Raw genomic sequence first — 23,344 nt, 5'->3', positions numbered from 1 at the left:
TCATTGAGAGGTGTATGAGGAAGAAATGTTTCTTCTGCTGTCTTGAGCTATTTGATAAAAAGGTAGGTGACTTGTTTTGTGTTTGTTTCTAAATCAAATATATAAATAGAAATGAATACATTTTCCTGTGCCGGGTGCAATCTGTTCCCCTTTACTCCTTAGAACTCGAAAGCAATTAGGAACTATAATCCTCATCAAAGTTCTTCCTGTCAGCATTGGCCAATTGGCCATGCTGGTAGGGGGCTGATGGGAATTGTAGTTCCTGAACATCTGAGAGCCGCGAGGTTCCTACTACCCTCTGCCTCCTACTCCGGGCAGACCAAAAAATAAAATCCCTTTAAGCGTACCAATGGGTAATCTGGACAATAGTTTTGAATTATTCTCTTTATTTTTTATGTAGACTGAGGAGTTACACATAGTCAATATCAGTGTCAGTAACCTTTCATGGCATTAAATATGTAGTCAAAAGAATCGCTTGGGGCTTTCTCCATCACATGTTTGTGCTTGAGACTCTAGACTAGAACCAACATAGGGCACAGTTGAAACTTAGTCCTGAAGTAAATGTTCTCTGCACCATGGGTACCGTGGAATAAATCATAGCCCCATAGTCCTCCCATTCTACCACAGAATGTTTTTTATATGAAACTGAGTATATATTGATATACCTCTGAATAGATCTGCCATCGAAGGATTAGCCAGCCAGCCAGATATTGTACATACAGTGGGAGAATAGAGGTCATAGAGCAGTGGTGGCGAACCTATGGCACGGGTGCCAGAGGTGGCACTCAGAGCCCTCTCTGTGGGCACGCGTGCACAGAGTTTGTCATGTGATAATAGTGTAATTATTCCAGGGAGATTATTAGTATTAAACCTATGACCTAGTTTTGGGGAAGCAGTGTAGGTAACCCTGTTAAACCCCACTGATTTTCACGAAAGTGTGATCCTTTACCTGGGAGTAAGCTCGGTTACTGGCTCGGTTAATGGGGTTTGCTTCTGAGTTAACGCTCCTAGGGTCGTGATTCACCCATTTGAAGCGTTGCCCAGTTGCTTCAAAGCAAAGCCACTGACTACCACCAAGCTTACTCCTGAGGTAACGGTGCCTTGGAGCCAACCGCTTTTTCTATACTAAAACCTCAGTATCTTCAGGTTAAATCTTCGCTAGCATATTTGGCACTTTATGCATGGCAAATAAATGGGTTTTGGGTTGCAGTTTGGGCACTCGGTCTCGAAAAGGTTCGCCATCACTGTCATAGAGCCTAAACTTGTATCTGTTAAACCAGGGATGTCCAACTCGGGCACTTCATATGTTCATGGACTACAATTCCCATCAGCCTCTGCTGGCATGGCCAATTGGGCTGATGGGAATTTGTAGTCCATGAACATCTGAAGCGCCCGAGTTGGACACCCCTGTGTTAAACCCACTGTACAGCATACGGGCTAGGGCCACTTACAAAGTAAACCTTCACTCAGGTAGTAGCTAAGTGAGATCTTCATTTTAGAGTTTATTTTCCAGTCCCATCTTAAGAGTGAGTAGCTCCCACTCGGGAGCCCTTGATGAAGACTTTGCTGATTAGCGTGAGAAGATTCGCCTTGCTTTTGTTTCTTTTTTAGTGGTGAGGCCAAGCATTCCTGTAGAGGTGGCTGAAGCAGATATTTTGAAAAGGTAGTGGTGCTTCAGTGAGCCATGGAGAGGGGAAAGCTTGTGTAATTTAAAGGCCTAGTCTTAATACATCAAAAGTGTTCCTAAAAGATGGCAAAAAGTATTTGCTCCTTTGAAGTGTTACTGAAGTGACTGTGCTTGGAGATGAGCTTGAGATCAAAATGTGTTTTACGAAACTTGTATTCATTTACCTCAAAATACTTTGTATCGTGACTTTTGAATAAAGGTTTTGTCCTTCACCTGCTTAATAAAAGTATTCTGAAATATAATTAGACTGTTTTTCCCCCCTTTCATGGGGAAGATCTCTTCTCACTCGCCTTCTTTTTAACCTCATAACAAACCTGGCAGGTGGGCTAGGTTATTAATTGGTCCATGTTACCCAGTAACATTGAAAGCTTGGTGGATTTGAACCTGGTTCGATGCTAGCTTTTCCTGGAACTTTTAGAAATAGGCAAGGTAGAAGTATTTGCTTTTTCACTTAATTTATACCACATATTTCTCCCCCAGTGGTGATCCAAAGTGGCTTACGCCCTCCTCGTCTTCATTTTGTAATCACGACCCTGTGATGTAGGCTGAATGTGACTGACCTAAGCAAGCTTCTATGGCAGAGTGGGTATCTGAACACGACTTTTCCAGATCCTAGTCCAGTGGTGGCGAACCTATGGCACTCCAGATGTTCATGGACTACAATTCCCATCAGCCCCTGCCAGCATGGCCAATTGATACGATTGGAATTATGTTTATTGCCAGAGTCGAATATATTACATTGTATTAAATCAGCAGGGGCTGATGGGAATTGTAGTCCATGACCATCTGGAGTGCCATAGGTTCGCCACCACTGTCCTAGTCTGACACTAACTGAAATACCACACTGGCCCTGGGTATAGCTGTGAGTGAAGTTTTAAGTCTCCTTTCCTTCCTGTAAGATGACATGCCAATTTTGGGGCCAAGTTTCTCGCCGTTCACCTTCATGGGTTTTCTGTGCAGCCCCACGTTGGGATTGCAGTGAAACCCTTGCGATGAACTACAGGTACAAGGAAGTGCAGTTTTGCATTTCCATTCTATTAATATCCCAGTCATTAAATACTGGGGAAGGGCTAGACAGTTCTAAATAAGTTGGGAAAACTCAAACTGTGGCAATATTGGTAATTTTTAAAACAAAATCCAAAACTTATTTGAAACAGCATCTAGAATGAGTTCCAGCCATCAATTAGAAGCAAATGCAGTTGCTTAGGAAACGGATGCCGCAGTCCTGGCTCTTGCCTTCCTGCATTTTGAATCGTGGGTAACAAGGAATGAGGGCACCAAGGGCCAAAATAAAAGAGGAACTGGCAGCTGGTGGCACTGAAGCAGCAAGCCACAGGTATGAATTCTTCCTGGCATTGCCCTGAGCCAAACCTCTACCTCCACCAGCAGAATCCAAGGTGAAACCCTGAGATTCTTGCTGTGTCACTGGGGCTTGGCTCCTAAGTGTATCTGGTCACTACAACCCCCCCACCCCCACCCCTGTTGTTGGCAAGCACACCATCTCCCTAAGCAGATGCTTCTTGGCCTAAAATGGTTGCTTAGCTCTTATGACCATGGGCAACCATGTAAGCGTGTATTAAGAAATCCCATTGCTGAAAGAGTACATACAGATCAGGATTTTGAAGAAGTTGGATTTATACCTTTCTTGTAAGACTGGGTTGATATTCCATGTCTATGGTTTAGGGCAGTGAGTTTCCCAGCTTGCTGGCCGCCCTGCGCCTCACCTTTCCCCTATTTATTACTGAAGACTTTCTATTCTATTAATTTTATCCCTTCCTTATAATTGGACCCCCTGTTGTGTTGGATACCACTGAGTTTTTATTATTTGGGGTGTTAACGTATTTATATATTTAAGAGATGATGTACTTTGTGGGAAGTTGCTCTGACCCCAACTTGTCAAGAAAGGGTGGGACAAAAATTAAATATAAATTTTCAAGAATTATGAAAAACGGTTCACCTGATTTTTTAAATCCCACAAAGAGACAAAACTATTGATGTATTTCTAAGTCTCGAGTGTTAAAATATTTCTGACAAGCCTATTATTCAAAATAAATTTGTCCATCATATCCTGATTACAACATCCAAAATGTGTCCTTTTAGCCAAGCCAATGAATAAACTTACTGCACAAGTACCAATTTAATTCATGGCTGACTACAGCAATCCTAGCTCAGATATAAATGCACAAGATGTATATTATATGTAACTGATTCCTTTTGGTTAGCAAAAACAAGGAAATGCTTAACAGTGATATTATTCACAAAACATTTATGCATGCATGTGCTGCCCATTTCAGTTCACAATATAGCACACAATGCCGTGTCTTTTTATTCACCTTTCAATCCTGTTGAGTGTCTACACAATTTGTGTGCTTGGTTCTGAATCTCACACATCCTTTTCTGGGTACACATGGAAGAAAGAACCGAACAACGCTGGTCGCAGGTTTTTTATATCATTGAACTTTATGTACAAAATCCAATTTCAAATAAAACATTTAATGTAAAAACCAAAAAAGGCCCATTAAACAATTGTTTCTTTCTGCACCGTCCAAATGCTCACCCAGTTTACATGATTTCTTCAAAGTCTTATTATTAAGGGTACATATAGAAAATCCATCTTTATCATAAATAGAAACAAAGGGATTCTCAGCTTTTAATATAAATTGACATGACATACAAAGTTTACTGGACAGAAGTAATTTCATTACTAATTTTTTTTGGGGGGGGGGGGGTCACCAACTTTTTGTGCAAACAGTGCCAGGCTCCTTTTAAGCATTAACAGCGCAACTGCTTAAGAAGAGATGTCAGCAATAGTTCTAGAGCTACCGTCTCCCCTAAAATATATTCTTTACATATATGCACAGCTTCAGCAAATTGAAGCCCAAGAGAAATGCTTGATCGGCTATTCAGAGGTGTAATTAGGGTTTGCTACAACTCAGAGCAGGCAAATCAAAAAGTCTAACGAAAGCTGCAGTTTCCCTCTTTCCTATTGACACAAAATCAGTGACTAAGAACTTAATACTGGATGACAAATCACATCCACACCATTAGTTAAATAGTCTCACAGTTAAACACATCTTTAGGGACCCAAGTCAGTATTTACAGTTTTTATAAATTTCTGGGAAACAAATCCCCCCCCCCACCCCCACATTGGAAAGCTTCTTCCTCCGCCTCCAAACTGAAACAAAAAACCAAAATGCAATGAACAAAAAAATAGGAAACTGCCTTCTTATGGTGTGGAATGAAATAAAAAATTAGAAATACCGGCATTTACATAATTGATCCTTTATAAATAAAGAATATGAAAAATGAACTATTCATAAAAAAAATGAGGTGATGTCACTCAACCACAGTGCTTGCTGGAATAAACCCTTGGTGCTGATAGTATACCAGTAGTGAAACTACTTTCCATTGGAAAAAAGAAAAAAAATATCTGTAAACAAATGCACAAAATGTGTTAACAGCAGTGTAAAACTGCACAAAAGCTTAGTTAGCATCTGTATTGAATGCAATACATCACAGAATACTTGCATTAAGAAGTGCAACACATTTTCTGGTCCAATTTTTACAGTGCATTTTCCCCTCAAAAGTAGCATCCAGCCATTTCAAATCAACTCCATACTTGCAGTCTGTACACGGGCAGAATATCACAGATCCAAGCACTGTCGGCTATAGACTCTAGGGGTTCATCGTGGCAAACCACAACAAAGTCCTAGACAGTTCTGCAGTAGATAAAAAGGTTTGATCTATACTGTTGAATGGATCAGTTACCTGCAAACTCATTTAGTCTACTGGCTATTCAAATGGTATTGTCCCATGTCTGCAATGACGAGAAAAAGCAAAGGTTTTTCCATATAGGCGTGAGATGAAGAAGTGCTATGTTACATTTGAATGTTTAAAAATGTGTTATTAAATCTGCAAGCTGTAGTTTGACACCCATTAGTTTAAAAAAAGAGAGAAAAAAGAGAGAGATCCAAGTTAAACTTTTGAATGGTGAATTATTTCCCATAAAAAGATAACCTGAAGAATTTAAGTACAAAAGCATAAACTGTCCCAATAGCCTATCCTTCCCCATCTTTTTAACTCCATGGTAGGAAAGACAGCCGAGTACAGATGCAAAAATCTTTATATAAAAACTGGTTCACATATACTCAAGTTATGTAAATTCAGTACAGTTCATAATTAAAATTCCCAAAAATTGTATTGCTCTTCATGCTCAAACTTTGAGTATTGTCATTACATCACTAGAACTGATATACATGTAGTACTTGCATAATTAACTCAATAGGAACCATATTAACACTATCCTTGTTGAAACCCTTTGTTTCCAGCAGTGCCCATTAGGAACCTGTGTGTTTGATTCAATTTCACAGAGTTCATGCTCCTTACAATGTCATTTGGATACATGTCCATCGAACAGCCTTCCTCCTCCCTCCCTTCAGATTTTCTGTTTTCTGCTCTGTTTTGTCATGCATGATGCATTATCCATTTCTGAAGCTCTCTCCCTAATGTTAGTTTCGCTGCAGCCGTTGGTTGTCCCCGTTTGTTCTTCATAAAGCTCCTCAATTGTTGGAGTAGCAGCAGATTCTCCCTTTTCTAGCTTCTGTTGCATTTCTCGAAGCTTGGTGACGGCTTTGTCTATTGACATTATGCTGATCAGATTAAAGTCGTGCATGCTGACAAGATGAAGCATGAAGTTTCGACATAAGTTCTTCTTGATTATTGTGTGTCCATAGTTTTCAACAAACAGCATGCAAGCATGATTCATTTGATTGTCAGCAATAAACCTGTCACATAAAAAGGCAGGATAAGTCACCTTGGAGTTATGCTCACAGATCTAACTAGAGGTTCATTTGGGTGTGTCATGCTTCCAAATAATTTAAGTTTCTCCCAGGATTCGGTTTAGATTTTGCCTGCTTCTCTAATTCACACATTTTTGTTTTAAAATGTACACACCACAAAACAATGAAAATGTTTAAATGAGTATATTTCAACTTTACAGGCTGGATCAAAAGGTGCTCTTCTGCTCACCAAAAGACTTTTACTGTTAAGTGGGCAGGTTTGGATCCAAGTCATTAGTCATATTTTTATTCTTAAATAAAGAAGTGGGATTACAAAACGTACCCGTGCTTCATAACATGTAGATTCCATAATTTCATTACTTCTTTTTCTCCTTCATTAACATCAGAAAACTCTTCAATTTGCTGTGGCAAGACAACCAACATTTCCTTAGCACAGAATTTACTCACACCCCATACCAATTTACTCACACCCCATACACAACTGTTCCTCCATAATCAACAAAATGCTATACAGCCAGGATGCAGTAGCTCAGGGGTCTGCAACCTGCGGCTCTCCAGATGTTCACGAACTACAATTCCCATCAGCCCCTGCCAGCATGGCCAATTGGGAATTGTGGTCCATGAATACCTGGAGAGCCGAAGGTTGCAGACCCCTGCCGTAGCTGGAGTTATGTAAAGGCAAATCCATTTGCTAAACACACACACTGTTATTTTCAGTTCTTGTGAAAAAATGGAAAATATTAAAAAGTGTTTGAAAGAGGGCATGGAGACTGAAAGAAGGTGTTGGGGCCCACTATTCCCACGGGCTCGGGTACAATATGAATATATGAATTATTCTGTTCACTTTTTCGGGGGTTGTGAGAACTGGCAGCCAGCACGGACAGGCAGAAAGCCTACTACTCTGTGTGAGAAATCACCAGGAGGGAAGGATAACTTTAAGTGGCACACCTCAGTGGGCTTAACACAGGGCATCGACGACATCGGCCAGTGTGAGGTTTGTGATGCCTCGCTTACATTTTCTGAATGGACAGAACTGTTTTGTACATGAAGGGACAGTAGGTCGTCTCTCAAAGAAAAAGTTTATCAATGCAGCTTGTTATGTTAACATTTTCCAATTAGTGTTAAAAAGTTGAGAAAACTAAGCAGAGGTGACATTGCCATCCTGTAGCTGCTAATTGCGCTTGTTTGTTAAGACAATGTGCTGCAACTTGCTTGTGTGCAGTGGCTTGTGTTGCAATATGTTAAGAGGACTGCTATGCTCCTTAAATCCCCACTTTTTCAGAGACTGACTCTTGGGCATGTTGGGACAAGAGCACGCTTCCTTCAGGCAGAGATTTTATTGCAGATGTGCCCACACTTAACCCTACCAAAGATACCAGAAGCCCCATTAATCCTGAGAGCAAGGAAACCCCAATATTTTTCCCTTGCTCCAGGGTTTCTGCTCCTTCTGGTCCCAGGGTTTCCGCTCCTTCTGGAACAGCAGTGGTGTAGTGGTTAAGAGCAGGTGCATTCTAATCTGGAGGAACCGGGTTTGATTCCCTGCTCTGCCGCTTGAGCTGTGGAGGCTTATCTGGGGAATTCAGATTAGCCTGTGCACTCCCACACACACCAGCTGGGTGATCTTGGGCCAGTCACAGCTTTTTGGAGCTCTCTCGGGGTGTTTGTTGAGAGGGAGCAAGGGCAAGGAGATTGTAAGCCCCTTTGAGTCTCCTGTAGGAGAGAAAGGGGGGATATAAATCCAAGCTCCTCCTCCTCCTCCTCCTCTTCTTCTCCCCCCCGCACAACTCCTTGCAGGTATTTGTGCGGGATACACACCTGACTTCTCCCAAAAGACCAAAAATTAATGATTATAAGTTTGCGCAATAGCGATATGAGAAATATCAATATGACATTTAGAGGGCTCAAAAAAATCTGGCAATCTTCTGATTGATGGGAAGTGACCCAGAAATGGGGGCAGACAAACCATGCAGCAGACTGTGGGGCACCTCCTCCTGTGTAAAAAAGGGAACCGGAGGCCCACTACAAATGCACAGCAGAGCGAAAAGTGCCACAGAAAGCACTCCATGCACAATGGGCCTGACAGTGCCATCCAAGGGGCTGGGTGCAGCCCCCAAAGAGGTGTCCCGGCAGCATGGGAAGGCTTAACATGCCAAAAAGCCTGCCCTCCATCAAGAAGTCCCTATTGGGCTGTATAGACTTATGCCACCTTTTTTGCAGCCTACGTTTGCAGTCCTGGCTGCTGGTGCAAAAGGCTGGGAGGCAGCCAATGAAAGTTGGCTCCTTCCCTGGCAATGCCCTTTGACCTGCCTCCTGAACTACAGGTCGCTGACACCACATCCTACCGCCAGGGAAGGTGGTGGTGGCAACACGCCCACAGATTTGCATGTCTACTGGGGAGGGCAAATCCACTGTTGCAGCTGTATACTGTTCCTACCAAAGGATTCCCCCCCGCCACCCAGATGGGGCTGTTAGTCTTGCAAGTCTAGTAAGAAACAGCAGAGGGCCTTAGTGAGCATTGTGAGGAACAACAGAAGAGAGGTTGCTTTCCTATGCGTGGTTATTTTATAGTATGAACCTGGAGCCCAGTCTGGAAAGTGGCTCATTCACACAGACCAGGTGCCCATCATACACCTGTAGAGAACACCCTCCATAACGAGTGATACAGATAGTTACCGTAATAGTTTTTTCCCTTAGCCACTCAGGGTCCTTTTCATCTTCACTATCCACTTCCATTTCTTGTGGGCGGAGAGGTAAACATGTATCACTGTGGAAGTATAACCGATTGTGTCCACTGCTATACGTTCTTTGCTGTTCGACTTCTCCGTCTTCTGATTCCAGAAATTCTGACATGCTGGCTTTTGTACGCTTTGGTCTAGGAGGAAACACACTGCTGTGTAATAGGTACAAATAACGATGCGGCAGAAATCTACAGCACAGGAAACTAAACGGTACCAATCACTGGCCATCCTCTGGCCTAACAGCTGCTGTCCAAGCAGCAACGTACCCACAAAAAACACTTTTTTTAAAAAAAGCATACGTTTCAGTTTCAAGACTAGGGCCCCTTCCACACATGCAGAATAATGCACTTTCAATCCACTTTCACAATTGTCTGCAAATGGATTTTGCTATTCTGCCCAGTAAAATCCAGCTGCAAAGTGCTCTGAAGGTGGATAGAAAGTGCTTTATTCTGCATGTGCGGAACGGGCCTGAAAGGTATTTCTGAAACCCTAACCAGATGAAGCCCAGATAATGGCTCTGAATTTCTGTGGGCAGAAGTGCATGGAAGAGATCTTTTTCTGCTACAGACCTGCAGCAATTCCACCCTCATCCTGCTCCTAGGGCAGGGGTCTACAACCTGCGGCTTTCCAGATGTTCATGGACTACAATTCCCATCAGCCCCTGCCCCTGAACATCTGGAGAACTGCAGGTTGGAGACCCCTGTCCTAGGGGGTCTCATGCCCTGCAGAAGCTGCATTTCAGATTGGGGGGGGGGGCAGGGGGGGGAAGAGACGAAGCCATTATGCTCCAAAGACAGATATCCTTCTATTCATGGAAATTACCAGTGGATCCAAAAGTGTTCTGATCGTATACAGTCTTACACCATTTGTTGTTTTACTAACATCAATTTAAGATCTACTGTAGGAATTCTGTGTGTGTGTGCGTGTGCATGTTAAGTGCCATCTAGTTGCTTCTGACTCACAGGCATTACTTTTTGTAAAAATAAAGTATCATTGTGTTGGTTACACAGCAAGTTGGACACCCGAGAAACAGAACGCAGGAGCATTTTCTATAGCTACAAGCCCAATGCTCTAGGTTCACTTTCATTGAACGTTGTACGTTTGAAGCCAATTGCATCAAGGCTACCAGCTTTAGATTTCCCTGGTAAATTAACAGCTCAGCCTTTGACCAATGGATGCCAACTTCAATCAGCAGAGTTACGAACTGGCCATACCATTTTTGACCTTATTCAGTACATCACTGTATCCCAGTACATCACTGTAATAAATTTTTAAAAATACATTAAAGAAGATTTCTCTTCCAGGAAAGAATGGATTTCTAAAAATGTTTCCTTGAATACATAAAGACGATCACACACTGAAGTTCTGGTAAATATGTAAAACTTTAAATATTAAGCACTTAATATGACAGAAAGTGAAGTTGAGATGTTTCTTGCTGACCACTGTTCTAAATTTAAACTTCTATTAGACCTACCTGAGGTTTTCATTTAGGTCAGGAGTCTGCAACCTGTGGCTCTCCACATGTTCCTGGACTACAAATCCCATCAGCCCCTGCCAGCATGGCCAATTGGCCATGCTGGCAGGGGCTGATGGGATTTGTGGTCCATGAGCATCTGGAGAGCCACAGGTTGCAGACCTCTGATTTAGGCACAATCATGCCAGGGAGAGAGATTAATGTCTGACAGAACGATAATACTCAATCCAAAAAGAACCTGGAGAATGGCTAGGGCTCTCACTGGTCTCACGCTAATTCCAACAATCCAAGAAGTAGTAGCAGCCGGAATGCTTACCTTCATTGGCTTCATTTGATAAACACATAACCCAACCAAGGGAAATTAAGTGTACCACCCTGAACACCTACAATAAGGAGGAGAGATATCTCATTTATGGTGCAGAACTGACAAAAATGGGAGGGAAAATGAACAACTAAAACTGAGGTCGAAACTGAAATCTGCAAACCGAGTTTTCTCCATCAGCCAAACGACAGACTCATACATTCTCCCACCCAACAAGACAACAGAAGGGATGGGTCGTCCATGGATCTCTTAAAGCACTGGAAAGTTGCACTGTGAAGCGCGCAAGGGGGGATGGAATTAAACAGAGATGTCAACAATGCAGAACTGAACAGGTTTCCCACCTACCGGCATACAAGAATGTGCGTGATGGGAGTACGCTTGACTGGCCCATTCCGACTGAAGGCAAACCCAGGCTGACGATGAATGTCCTGAGGATTCCCTGCGTAGGAGCCATCGTAGCATTCGTTGATAGAAACATCTATCCTAGCACCTTTTGGATGATACTGTAACAAACAAATATTTTATACAAACTCTTAATGGCAATCAGGCACTTTTGCTCTTCTCTCACTTTTCAGCAACGCTAACTACTGCTGAAACTCTTCTCTCCTTGGTAATTTCTCACTTAGTCAAAAAACCCAGGATATTAAAGCTACAGCATAAATAACTGCATGGGAAACTTTTTAAAAAAAATGCTCCAAACAGACTTGAGTTTTTGCAATACAAAGAAAAAAACACACTATTCCAAGCCATCGATGAAATATTACTAGGAATACAGAAAAGTGAGGCGGACTGTATTATTAGATACTGTAGTCATATATTGTTAGCCTGCTTTGGCAATACCGAACTTTTAAAAAGCTGACCCAATGCTTTGCTATAATGGTATAATGCAAACTGGGACAGTATGAGGTAACAGAGAGCATTTTATACTTAGAAGTACTTACTACATAATTGAAAATAAATCTGCTATGACAAAGCTTCAAATGTTTGAGTAAGCTGTAAAGTTTGCGGCAGTTCAGTGTACACCACGGGCAATGCAGGTCATCTCTAGCCTCGGTCTGCTGCCTTGTGTTGTTGTTGTAAAGAAACTGGGGCAAACAAAAGTTTGTGTTAATACAAATGGACATTTATCCCCCCCCCCCCCTTGAATCTTTCAAGCACTTCTAAAAGTCTCATAAAATCTCACTCTAGGCATCACAGTGATACTCAAGGTAGTACAATTTAAAGAAGCTTCAAAGCCGCGTAACTCTCTGGGTCAATATTGAAGCTATTCCCAACCAGGGGTTCCTTTGCGGGTACCTCTGGGTGCCGTGGAGCAAGTCCCAGGGTATCGCAAGGCAACTTACTCGGCTCCCCTCCTCACTTTGCGGTGGTGTTCTCCCACCTGTGCTGAAAGTAAGGACATGGAGCTGGCTCCAGGAGGCAGGACCTTGCTGCAAGGTCAGCAGCCACTCTCCCTCTGCTTCCTCTCACCTTCTGGCAGAGGGAAAGTGGGGGAGGGGCGGCAAGCAGAGACACTGGGAGGGGACGGTGGGGGGGATGGCAGGAGTACAGTGAAATATGAAGAGTGAGGTCAAGGGTACCGTGACATTGAAAAGGTAAAAAAATACTACTACAAGGCCATTGATTTCACATCCTGCATGTGAGCTCCCAAAGGCATCTGATGGGCCACTGCGAGTAGCAGAGTGCTGGACTAGATGGACTCTGGTCTGGACTAGATGGACTCTGGTCTGATCCAGCAGGCTCTTTCTTATGTTCTTACTTTTTAACGATTCTACAGGCCTCACCAACATCACATTTGCACATGGGATGGGTAGGCCTATCTCAAGCACAATATGCAACAGATAGTGACCAAAGTCTCTCTGTTGTTCCGCACAAAATGAAAAAAAAAAGCATTTGCAAAAACTGGGATGAAATAAACTGTCACAGCTAGCTACAAACATTAGATTATCAGATACCTGATAAAATATTCTCAGTTTCTGCCGTGGCTCATTTGAAACATCTCTTTCTTTTCTTGTTTGCAGATCTGATGGCAAGGACTCTTTCACAGCTGAAAGAGAACATGGATATGAATAACGTGCTGCTGTTTCAATGATTCAGCAGTAATAACGGCTCTTTTAGCTACGTGTTTTGCAGGCAGAGTTCCCTACCAACCCAAGTTAAAAAATTCAATTAGGTCTAGAAAAAATGCAATTGAGTGGTCTCATTCCATCTGTCATTATACGTGTCCTTTAGAACACAAGATGTGTGTCCTAATCAAAGCACTTCATACAAGCTCAAGCTTTCCGCATCAACTTCAATCTATTATACTGGATACACCCACTAGATTCACTTCCAAATATTCAAAAATCAATTATGTTAAAACTGGAAACACATGTAGGCCTCACATGTAGGCATGTTACTATATCTGAATCCTACTGGACATCCAAGCAGCTAATTATCCCATTCAGTTCTTATAAAAAACTGTAAAGGGCCCAGGATTATCCAGCAAGCTTTATGATTTAGTGGATAACTGAACATAAGAAACCTAGGTCTCCCTGTTTCAAGTCCAACATACCATCACCAACATCACACTAGATCAGGGGTCTGCAACCTGTGGCTCTCCAGATACCATGGACTACAATTCTCATCAGTCCCTGTCAGCATGGCCGGGGCTGATGGGAATTGTAGTCCATGAACATCAGGAGAGCCACAGGTTGCAAACCCCTGCACTAGATCCTAGTGGGGTATATAAGATGGTTAACAAAATTAAAACACACACTTGTAAGAGTCCTTTGCTGCAAACCACTCCTCCTCTCCAAACTTCATGACAACCAATATAACGTGATTATCAAGATCTATCAGAAAAATAAGCAACCACTCCACCCCAATGAAGAACTCAAACTGATACATCAAACGTTGCTTGATCATGATAGATTCAAGTGGATAGCTGTAGTAGTCTGAAGCAGCAGAAAACAGTTTGAGCCTAGTGGTACCTTTAAGACCAACAACGTTTTATTGCTGTTACAAGCTTTTGTGTGCACGCAAATGAAGGAGTTTGCATTTATACCCCACTTTTCTCAACCATAAGGAGCCTCAAAGCAGCTTACAAACTCCTTCCCTTTCCCCCACAATAGACCCCTTGTGAGGTAGGTGGGGCTGAGAGAGTGCTGAAAGAACTGTAAGTGGCCCAAGATCACCCAAGCAGGTTTCATGGGTAGGAGTGGGGAAACAAACCTGGTTCATCAGATTAGAGGCTGCTGCTCTTGTGAGACTAAAGGGTAGTGATGAGCACATGTGTTATTGAGGTTAAATGCATGTCATTTTCATATCAATGTCATTCTCCCGCTCCAGATTTTCTGGGAACAAAAGAGACTCCCATCTAAATACTCGTACCTGCGCAGCTGATGGTTGATGAAAAAAATCAGTGGCAATTCACAAATTAAGGAAATAAACGAGGTAGAAAGCATTAATGTCTGAAAACTGGATTGTCATTGAGATTTTCTTTTTAAAAAGACACCACTTATATCAGGGGTCTGCAACCTGCGACTCTCCAGATGTTCATGGACTACAAATCCCATCAGCCCCTGCCAGCACGGCCAATTGTCCATGCTGGCAGGAGCTGATGGGAACTGTAGTCCATGAACATCTGGAGAGTCGCAGGTTGCAGACCTCTGACTTATGTCCACTCACAGGACTTCCACAAGCTGCTTTCCTAATTTTATACGTGTAAATCCACCACTTTCCCAAATGTGGAGAAAATTTTATAATCAGACAAATCCATCATATAAAGCTGCTTCTAATACCGAAGCCTGGCATGGGGGACACAGCACAACTGCTCTCTGCACAACATCCTCCACACAACAGTCACACTGGTATGTGCAACTGCTACAAGTTTTAACACACACAAAAAATGCTCCACAGGAATGTGAAAGCAGGGCCTATCCTAATGAAGAAGAAGAAGAGTTGGATTCATATCCCCCCTTTCTCTCCTGTAGGAGACTCAAAGTGGCTTACAAACTCCTTGCCCTTCCCCCCTCACAACAAACACCCCGTGAGGTAGGTGGGGCTGAGAGAGCTCAGAAGAACTGTGACTAGCCCAAGGTCACCCAGCCGGCGTGTGTGGGAGTTCACAGGCTAATCTGAATTCCCCAGATAAACCTCCACGGCTCAAGCGGCAGAGCAGGGAATCAAACACAGTTCCTCCAGATTAGAATGCACCTGCTCTTAACCACTGTGCCACTGCTGCTCCTCACTTCTTTATTCAGACCTGTAGGACACTGTAGCTGATGCTGGTGTTCTTACAAGTTGTTGGCTACTACTATTTGCCCACGACTGGAAAAGCCAGACAACTTTAAGTGCTTCTGCTAGAACAGTCTAGAAGGCTACACAACTGAGCCACTAGGCAACTGGTAGCCAAGTAGTTTCATTTCACATCTCACACAATGGGATGTGTACAATGGAACACCACTTTTCTCCTCCAAAGCCTGTTCAGCAGGCTTTTGTTTCTTAGGCATTCAAGCAGCAGCACACACAACTGCTCACAACCTGAAACCTCATACAATTGCAATGGTCAGGAGAACCATCCTGTCACATGTTTGAAAAAGGCTGTTTACATCCTGTACAGCATTTTGAATTCTCCTCCTCCTGGTTTGGAAGCTACATGCTGAGAAATCAAGGGTAGCGGTAGGGACAGTATTAGTCTACTTCAATTATCAGCTTGGCAAAATACTCAAATACACCAACTCTATGCAGGTAAGACTATGTCTATTTCTACTAGCCATCTGTCATTAAAATGTAAGCCAAGATATGCTACAGCTGCCAATTATTTCAGGAGGACTGGAATGACCGACAAGCTAAAGGGGCATGTTGACCTGTTAAACTCCATCAATTCTACGAATAACTGTCTGTTAACTTGTATGTTCTGGTATATATTTATTAGGCAAAGTCAATGCTCCTGATTGCTTAAATATGGTTGAGGTTTGGTGTGAGGCATGAAATTTCCTTCCTCCAATCTGTCTAAGGATGATTGACACTGGGCTTGTGTTTAAGGTTTACCAAGATCCCCTCTCTAGCTTTACTTAGCCACAGTTAAAACCTGCCTGGGAAGTTTGCTTGCAACTGGACAGAAGTAATTCCACGACCCCCATGCAGGATTAAGAAGTTGGTAGTATTAAGTCTTCAGTGACATTTCTATACTCTGCTCAACAGGAAGATGATAGTTTGGTCAGCTGAGGTGCAGCAGTTGAGAAAGTTGCATGCTTCCACATTAGAATACAGTCGAGAACAAATATGAGAATTACCATTCATTTTTTTAGTGCTGCCTTTGTCAAAACCATTATTTTGTGCATTATTGGACATGGCACTTGGATACAAGAGCATTTTTGTCAAAAGGTACTTTTAGTTTCAAACAGATGGGGGGAGGGCAGGGCTAGGTAGGCCCTAGGACCCAGGTGGAGCATTCTACAACAAAGAAGGTCCAGAATGCTTTGTCCTGTGGTGAAGGAATATACAACCCTACTGTCATCTTTCCGTGGAAAGATGTATAACTGCAACAACTTTTACAGTACAGGACACTGTCCTTGTACTCTCTATATACTTAACTAGCATGCTGTACAAAGAGATTGCATCTATTTCTAAAGTACACCATTCTATGCACTGACATATATTTACACTGGTTTCTATACATTGCATTTATATACCGTATATATTCATGTATAAGTCGAATTTTTCAGCACATTTTTAATGCTGAAAAAGCTCCCCTCGACTTATATGCGGGTCATTAAATTTTTTTGTGTTTTTACTTTGCCGGCCAGCAGGGGGCGCAGTTTTTATGCTAGCAACACCAAAATTTCAGGGTACCCTCAGAAGACACTCCTGATGATACCAGCCAAGTTTGGTAATGTTTGGTTCAGGGGGTCCAAAGTTATGGACCCCCAAAGGAGGTGCCCCCATTCCCCATTGTTTTCAATGGGAGCTATTAGTAGATGAGGCTACCCTTTTGAGGGTCCATAACTTTGGACCCTCTGAACCAAACTTCACCAAACCTGGCTGGTCTCATCAGGAGAGTCTCTTTATGATACCAGCCAGGTTTGGTGAAGTTTGGGTCAGGGGATCCAAAGTTATTGATCCCCAAAAGGGTGCCCCATCCCCCATTGTTTACAATGGAAGCTAATAGTAGATTTTCCATTTCTGATAATATCCCTCTTAAAATCTAAGTTGGGTTACATTTGGACATACAGATGATGATGAGGAATCCAGTTTTGAAGGATTTTAACTCCTGTGTTTTAGTTTGGTTGCTGATTGAGCTAAGGTTTTTGTACTTTTAAAGTTACTGTTGAGACCATATTGTTCTTGTTGACCCGCTTTTCCACTTACAGAGCCAATTTACTGTTTTTCTTTGAAATAAATATTCAAAAACATTTAACCTACTGATGCCTCAATTGATGTAATTTTATTGGTATCTATTTTTATTTTTGAAATTTACCAGCAGCTGCTGCATTTCCCACCCTCGACTTATACGCGAGTCAATAAGTTTTCCCAGTTTTTTGTGGGAAAATTAGGTGCCTCGACTTATATGCGGGTCGACTTACACACGAGTATATACGGTACATAAAAATTGCTGATAGCAGCATAAATGTGCAACGTCATTTCTTATATGGTCTCCTTCTTGCATATATTCCGTTGCATACTGTAGCTTCCTAATTTTTTAAAATATATTTAAACAAACTGGTGACATATATTTAAACTACAGTAAACTTCTAATTCTATCCTGGTTTTATGAGTTTCTAATACTGCCTATGCCTCACTATTATTGTCTTCTAAATGCACGATGCCACATTACTGAAATTCTACATTTAAACTAGGTCCCAGGAAAACACACACAATTTCAATAATTCCTATGCAAAGTGTCCTCAAAATAAAATCAAATTCCTTCAAAGGAACATTTTCCAGCATTGCTTGAAACTAGTGAAACATTTTAAGATACTAATACTTTTACAGTTTGAATCTTGACTCCCAATCTGTTACGAGAAGCCCTTACAGGAAGCGCTAACAGGTTGCTGAGGGGAAAAAGAGACAGTGTCAACAAAAAAGTTCAAAACTAAAAGGCAAAGCTTGAAAGATTTTAAAAATCTGCATCAAATGAGATTTATTATTTTGTTAAAAGGCTTCTAAGATGGAATACACATATCATGAACGGTGGTTTCTAGTGCAAATGCCTGTACTCCCAAATGGACAAATGGGCACCACTAGCCTTCCGAGTGTCCTATTGTTATTACAAAGAGCAGGGGGCAAGGGTTACAGAACATCTCAATGATTTAGAATTCCTCACCTAGGTACCTTTTTATTTAAAAAATCTTAATTTTGCATTTTTCTGATAGGCATTGATTTTTGGAGGCTATAATTCCTTATAATTACTGGAAGTGACCGTGCTGTAGAAATATACAGAACTGTAGAGCATCTCCCAACCAATGTAAAAAATAAATAAATCACAATCTGGCAACTCGGAGACTTATTTCTAGAAAAAGGAATGCACTCTGTTTACTATAGAACTTAGAAAACCAAGAACAATACTTTAAATGACAGCTAAATTTTAAGCATCTTGTATTTTAATGATTGGAGTAAATGGAGAGTTTCAGCTATACCACAGTGAACATTGTCAGAGTTTATCCAGTTAGTTGACTTGACGTAGAAAAACAAAATGTAAACCTAAGTTACGCTGAAGTTTGCTTTTATACTATTAACTTCGAAGTAACAGAGGTGCCTGATTACAGCTCAACTCCTGTTCTGTGTTCTATAGCTCTCAGGACTTCACCATGTCTATTTATAAAAACTGAATCACTTTCCCAGCATCTTAAAGCAACATCCAAATAGAAAATACATAGCAAAACACATCAATATGCCTTCAGATCTATAAACCATCAGATCTATAAAACAGTGAGTTAGAGTAATGTTCTGCTTCAGAAGATTTTAAACAGCAGTTAGCAATAATTATTAAAGACTTTTAAAAATAACTAGCACTAAAGCCCATTTTAAATTAAAATCAAATGGGCTCAAGAAGGGGGGAGGGAGGGCAGGAGACTCCCCCTCCTCCCTCCCAGAGAGCAGCTCATATTATTTGGGGCGAGGAAGGCTCCTGGAGTGGGGAAAGGTGGGTGGGGATGGGATGGAATGTCCTGAGTTCTGCACACCCACTGGCCCCCTGGGGGGTTCGTCATCGGACATTCCATCCCTTAGGCAATTATGTATAAGGATAGTATCATAAGCTGCTGACAACAGCTGGGCAGGGAGACTGCCAGAATACTCTACACAGAGACCTTTACAGAGCGCCGTGGATGAAAGACACTCACTTCGGTTCTTGAGGATTTTTCTACTGTTACAACGTAAGGCAGGACTTTTTGTTTGCCACTCTCAGAGGATACATTATGTCTCAGATTGCAAGGAGGTACCTATGGAAACACATCTACTATATCTGACCACCCAGAGCTTTAAAGGAAAACACCACCACCTTGAACCAGACTGGGAAACAAAACTGGTAGCGGTGAAGATAGGCCAGCTCCAAAACGATAGTCCCGTGGTGGCAAACCTATGGCACGCCAGATGTTAATGGACTACAAATCCCATCAGCCCCTGCCAGCATGGTCAATGGGCCATGCTGGCACGGACTGATGGGAATTGTAGTCCATTAATATCTGGCGTGCCATAGGTTCGCCACCACTGCAATAGGCTCTCCCCCAGACAAGCCTGCCAAGAGGCAAGCAGGAACGTTCTGCATTCTGACACAACAGTCTCGCCTTTCCCCAGTCAAACCAATTATCAATCAGCTTAATGCATTGCAGCAAAGCACAAATAATCCTTCCCCAACTCTGAATGAATGCCAAGAAAAACAGGATGCATTTTATCAGTTTGTCTAATTCCACATAAGCACGTCATCCGCAATACATATTAGAATAGTTAAGAACTGCAACAAAGAAACAGCCCAAGGTCAGCAAGTTGGGTGCATTTTATAATTAGCAGTTCATCAACTTTAAGGGTTCACTTACCTATCGTCTGGGCAGGTTTAACGGAATTGGGCTTGTTTTCTTGAGGGAGGCTTTCAGAATTCCGTGTTGCAAGGGGCTTGGCAATGGGAGCTGTGGGTTTATCGCTTGCATCCCCTGTCCAACGAAGGGTAAACTGGAGTGTCGGTCCCTGAGAAAATGTTTCAAATGGAGGCAGCCTCTGAAATAAAAAACATACCACCTCATGAGACCTTCACAGAAGGCATTTCGACAGACATTAAAGTATTAGGTAAAATATAAGAAGTCTTCAATGGGAAGTTACAAAAGTATCACCTTTTATCATATTGACATCAAATCAAGGGTGGGAGGTACAGCAGTAAACCAGTAAATTTTGATGCAGAAATGAAACACATCCCATTCCATTCCACCCTTATGTTGGGCAGCAGTGGCGTAGGAGGTTAAGAGCTCATGTATCTAATCTGGAGGAACCGGGTTTGAGTCCCAGCTCTGCCACCTGAGCTGTGGAGGCTTATCTGGGGAATTCAGATTAGCCTGTACACTCCCACACACGCCAGCTGGGTGACCTTGGGCTAGTCACAGCTTCTCGGAGCTCTCTCAGCCCCACCTACCTCACAGGGTGTTTGTTGTGAGGGGGGAAGGACCAGGGGCTAATGAGGAAACACTGAGTCTCCTGCAGGAGAGAAAGGGGGGATATAAATCCAAACTCTTCTTCTTCCTGTTGGTAAGATCTCAGCTACTCAGTTCCAAGGAAAGAGAATAACATTGGATTTGTGAGCCACATAGATGAGGAGCTGGACTGCTGACCTTCACAAGGACAGGTTGTTGTGAGTTTTGTATAAGGATACATTATGTCCCGGGTTAAGTAACAGTGTAACAGACTTCTCTCTGTGATACACCCCTGAAGATGCCAGCCACAGATGCAGGTGAAATGTTAGGAACCAGATCCACCAGACCACGGCCACACAGCTCGGAAAACTCACAACAACCAGTTGAATCCGGCTGTGAAAGCCTTCGGCAATACATTTCACAAGGACACTCCATCCTTTCTGTTCAGATGGTGCATGTCGGCCCAAAGGGCAAAAGGAGAGTGATGTCATGAAGGTCCATCTTTCCCTAAAATACTGGTCTTCCTTAACTTTCCTTCCACCTTGCCAACATGATAACTGGGAGAGGTGACATGGACAAATATTCTCTCTAAAGCAAGAACTGGAGGAAACCATCACCCTTTATGACTGGCTGCCCAATCCCTACTGTTTGTAGTATAGCAGTGGCAATATGAACAGCAAGACTCGAAGGTCAGAGGACACAGCTGATAGGGTGCATTCAAGGATGTCCATACTGAAAGGAGATGTTATGTATGCACAGGGAGATGGCATGCGTGTATGAAGATGCCCTCTCAACTTTTCTTCTCTCAGCAGAGATTACTTGTACATATCTTTAAGGATACTAGTTTAATTGATTCCTTTTGTCACATTAGATAAGTAAACCTTGGGTGGTAAACTGCTTGTCTCTTTAGTGTTCAACAAATTAAACAGTCCTGTCATTCTAGATGGCTAACTCCAGTAAATCAGCAGAAGTGTGCAATTTAAATTGCTCTTCTTAAAAACTCCAAATGATTCTCTGAAGTTCTATCCTACACCACGTCAGCAGAGGCGTACCGCCCATTGGGCAAAGTGGGCAGTTGCCCAAGGCGCAGAAATTTTTAGTCACGTGGGGGCGCCTGATTTCTAAGCCCCGCCCACTCTGGCTAAGCCCCAACCACTCTGGACGATGACTTACAAGCCACCAGAGGCAGAGCAGGAGGACGGGGGAGCTCTGCCTTCAGTGAACTTGGGTTGCTGGGGCTGTCCGGGAAGGGTGAGTGCCACAGCTGGGCTGCTCCGCCCATGGGGGGGGGGGGGGAAGAGAATCAAACTCTCAGGGCTCCAGTTTGCCTAGCTATGCCACTGCACGTCAGCGACAGGATAAAGACCTGGAGTCTGGTGACCCATGGACACAATGATCACAGGATCCCACCCCCCCATCTACCATTTTTAAAAAAACCTACCACCTCCAATCCTGGATTAGCTGATTTCTGGGGTTTCAGGACTTACATGAGCAGACAGACACGAGGATCGGAGGACTACACTGAGGAGGATGAAGGGGCTGAATTCCTGATTCTTGCAAAATCACTGCAAGAGGAAGAAGGCAGGGGTAGTTTGTCACCTTTGCCCTCCCAACCTGGTGGCTATTAGCTCACCTGTGCCCTGTGATCCCAAGAATCAACTACCACAGAATCAGAACTGACTGCTGAGTGGAGGGGAATCGGGGAAGTACACATCCATCAGAACCTTCCATAGACCGAATCTAGTGCCATTTATGCATTTAAAGATGATTTTCTGAAAAGCAACGCAAAGCCTCATACCTTTCCATCAAGTATCGTCTCCCACGTTGCTCTTTTCTTACTAACGGGACACTCTTCCATTTCTTGCATTGCAACTTCATATTCTCCATCGAGAAGCTGAAGTTGTCTATTGTGTGGGAGGAAAAAAGAACAGATGTTAACTGATATTCAACGGCCAATGTTTTGATAGACAGGAGGCTATCCTGCCCAGCAGATTTGAAATGGCCAACCAGCTGTTCTTCACCTGAGCCTTCAGGAGTGCTGGTCCAACATCCAACTACCTTTTGGGGGGGGGGGCAGAATGGAATGTGGGGAGGAAGCACAGCGGCAGCCAGTTTGGGTCTGCGTCAGTAAGAGAGCAGAAAGTTTAAAGAATAGTTTGCCAGGTAGTGTGGCACAATGGTTCAACTCTATCTTTGAGACAGGCAGAGTATTCAGTTGTGAGGCCTGCCTCTGGTGATGAACAGACCTGGTACCATTTAGTCCTTGAAAAACGGCAGGCTGTTATAGGCGGAATCTTTCCTGTGTGTAAAAGGATCCAACCTGGTGGTTAGGTAGTGAAAGCCTGTTTCTAATGACAAAGGGTTGAACAGAAATCACAACCAAAAAACATAACTGGCTTAAATATTTTGTTTCCTGTGTTTAGAGACCTGTGCTGGTGAACTGTTCTTTAAAAACGACTTGCATATAAACAAATCATTGGCGTTGTTTCCACACAACTACTGACTCTGTGAGATCCATGTTCTTGCCTAAAACAAAACTCACCTCGACAGCAAACCCCAAAGCTTTTCCACTCACTACTTCAGCCATATCTTGTAACAAGAATTATTTAAAACAGGGGTCTGCAACCTACGGCTCTCCAGATGTTCATGGACTACAATCCCCATCAGCCCCTGCCAGCATGGCCAATTGGCAGGGGCTGATGGGGATTGTAGTCCATGA

General features: G+C 42.8%; 1 protein-coding gene and 1 long non-coding RNA gene across 2 annotated transcripts; one reads left to right on the top strand and one right to left on the bottom strand.

Moving 5' to 3' along the window:
• The first annotated feature begins 319 nt into the window (after positions 1 to 319).
• LOC125428139 lies at positions 320 to 1,929 on the top strand. The gene is made up of 2 exons (XR_007243779.1): positions 320 to 746; positions 1,256 to 1,929. It is a non-coding gene; the product is annotated as an uncharacterized LOC125428139 (long non-coding RNA).
• Positions 1,930 to 4,406: 2,477 nt separating this feature from the next.
• Positions 4,407 to 23,212, bottom strand: SUZ12 (SUZ12 polycomb repressive complex 2 subunit). Its single transcript, XM_048487605.1, has 9 exons — positions 23,152 to 23,212; positions 22,424 to 22,563; positions 20,041 to 20,218; positions 12,976 to 13,067; positions 11,962 to 12,105; positions 11,366 to 11,523; positions 9,160 to 9,358; positions 6,809 to 6,888; positions 4,407 to 6,471 (listed from the first exon to the last, which is right to left on the bottom strand). Exons 1-9 carry the CDS (start codon positions 23,210 to 23,212, stop codon positions 6,123 to 6,125), a joined length of 1,401 nt encoding a protein of 466 aa, XP_048343562.1. The 3' UTR covers positions 4,407 to 6,122.
• Between the last annotated feature and the right edge of the window lie 132 nt (positions 23,213 to 23,344).

This window comes from Sphaerodactylus townsendi, linkage group LG03, assembly GCF_021028975.2.
Source record: "Sphaerodactylus townsendi isolate TG3544 linkage group LG03, MPM_Stown_v2.3, whole genome shotgun sequence".
In the NCBI taxonomy this organism is placed as follows: Eukaryota; Metazoa; Chordata; class Lepidosauria; order Squamata; family Sphaerodactylidae; genus Sphaerodactylus; species Sphaerodactylus townsendi.
This window is presented reverse-complemented; position numbering and strand designations above follow the sequence as displayed.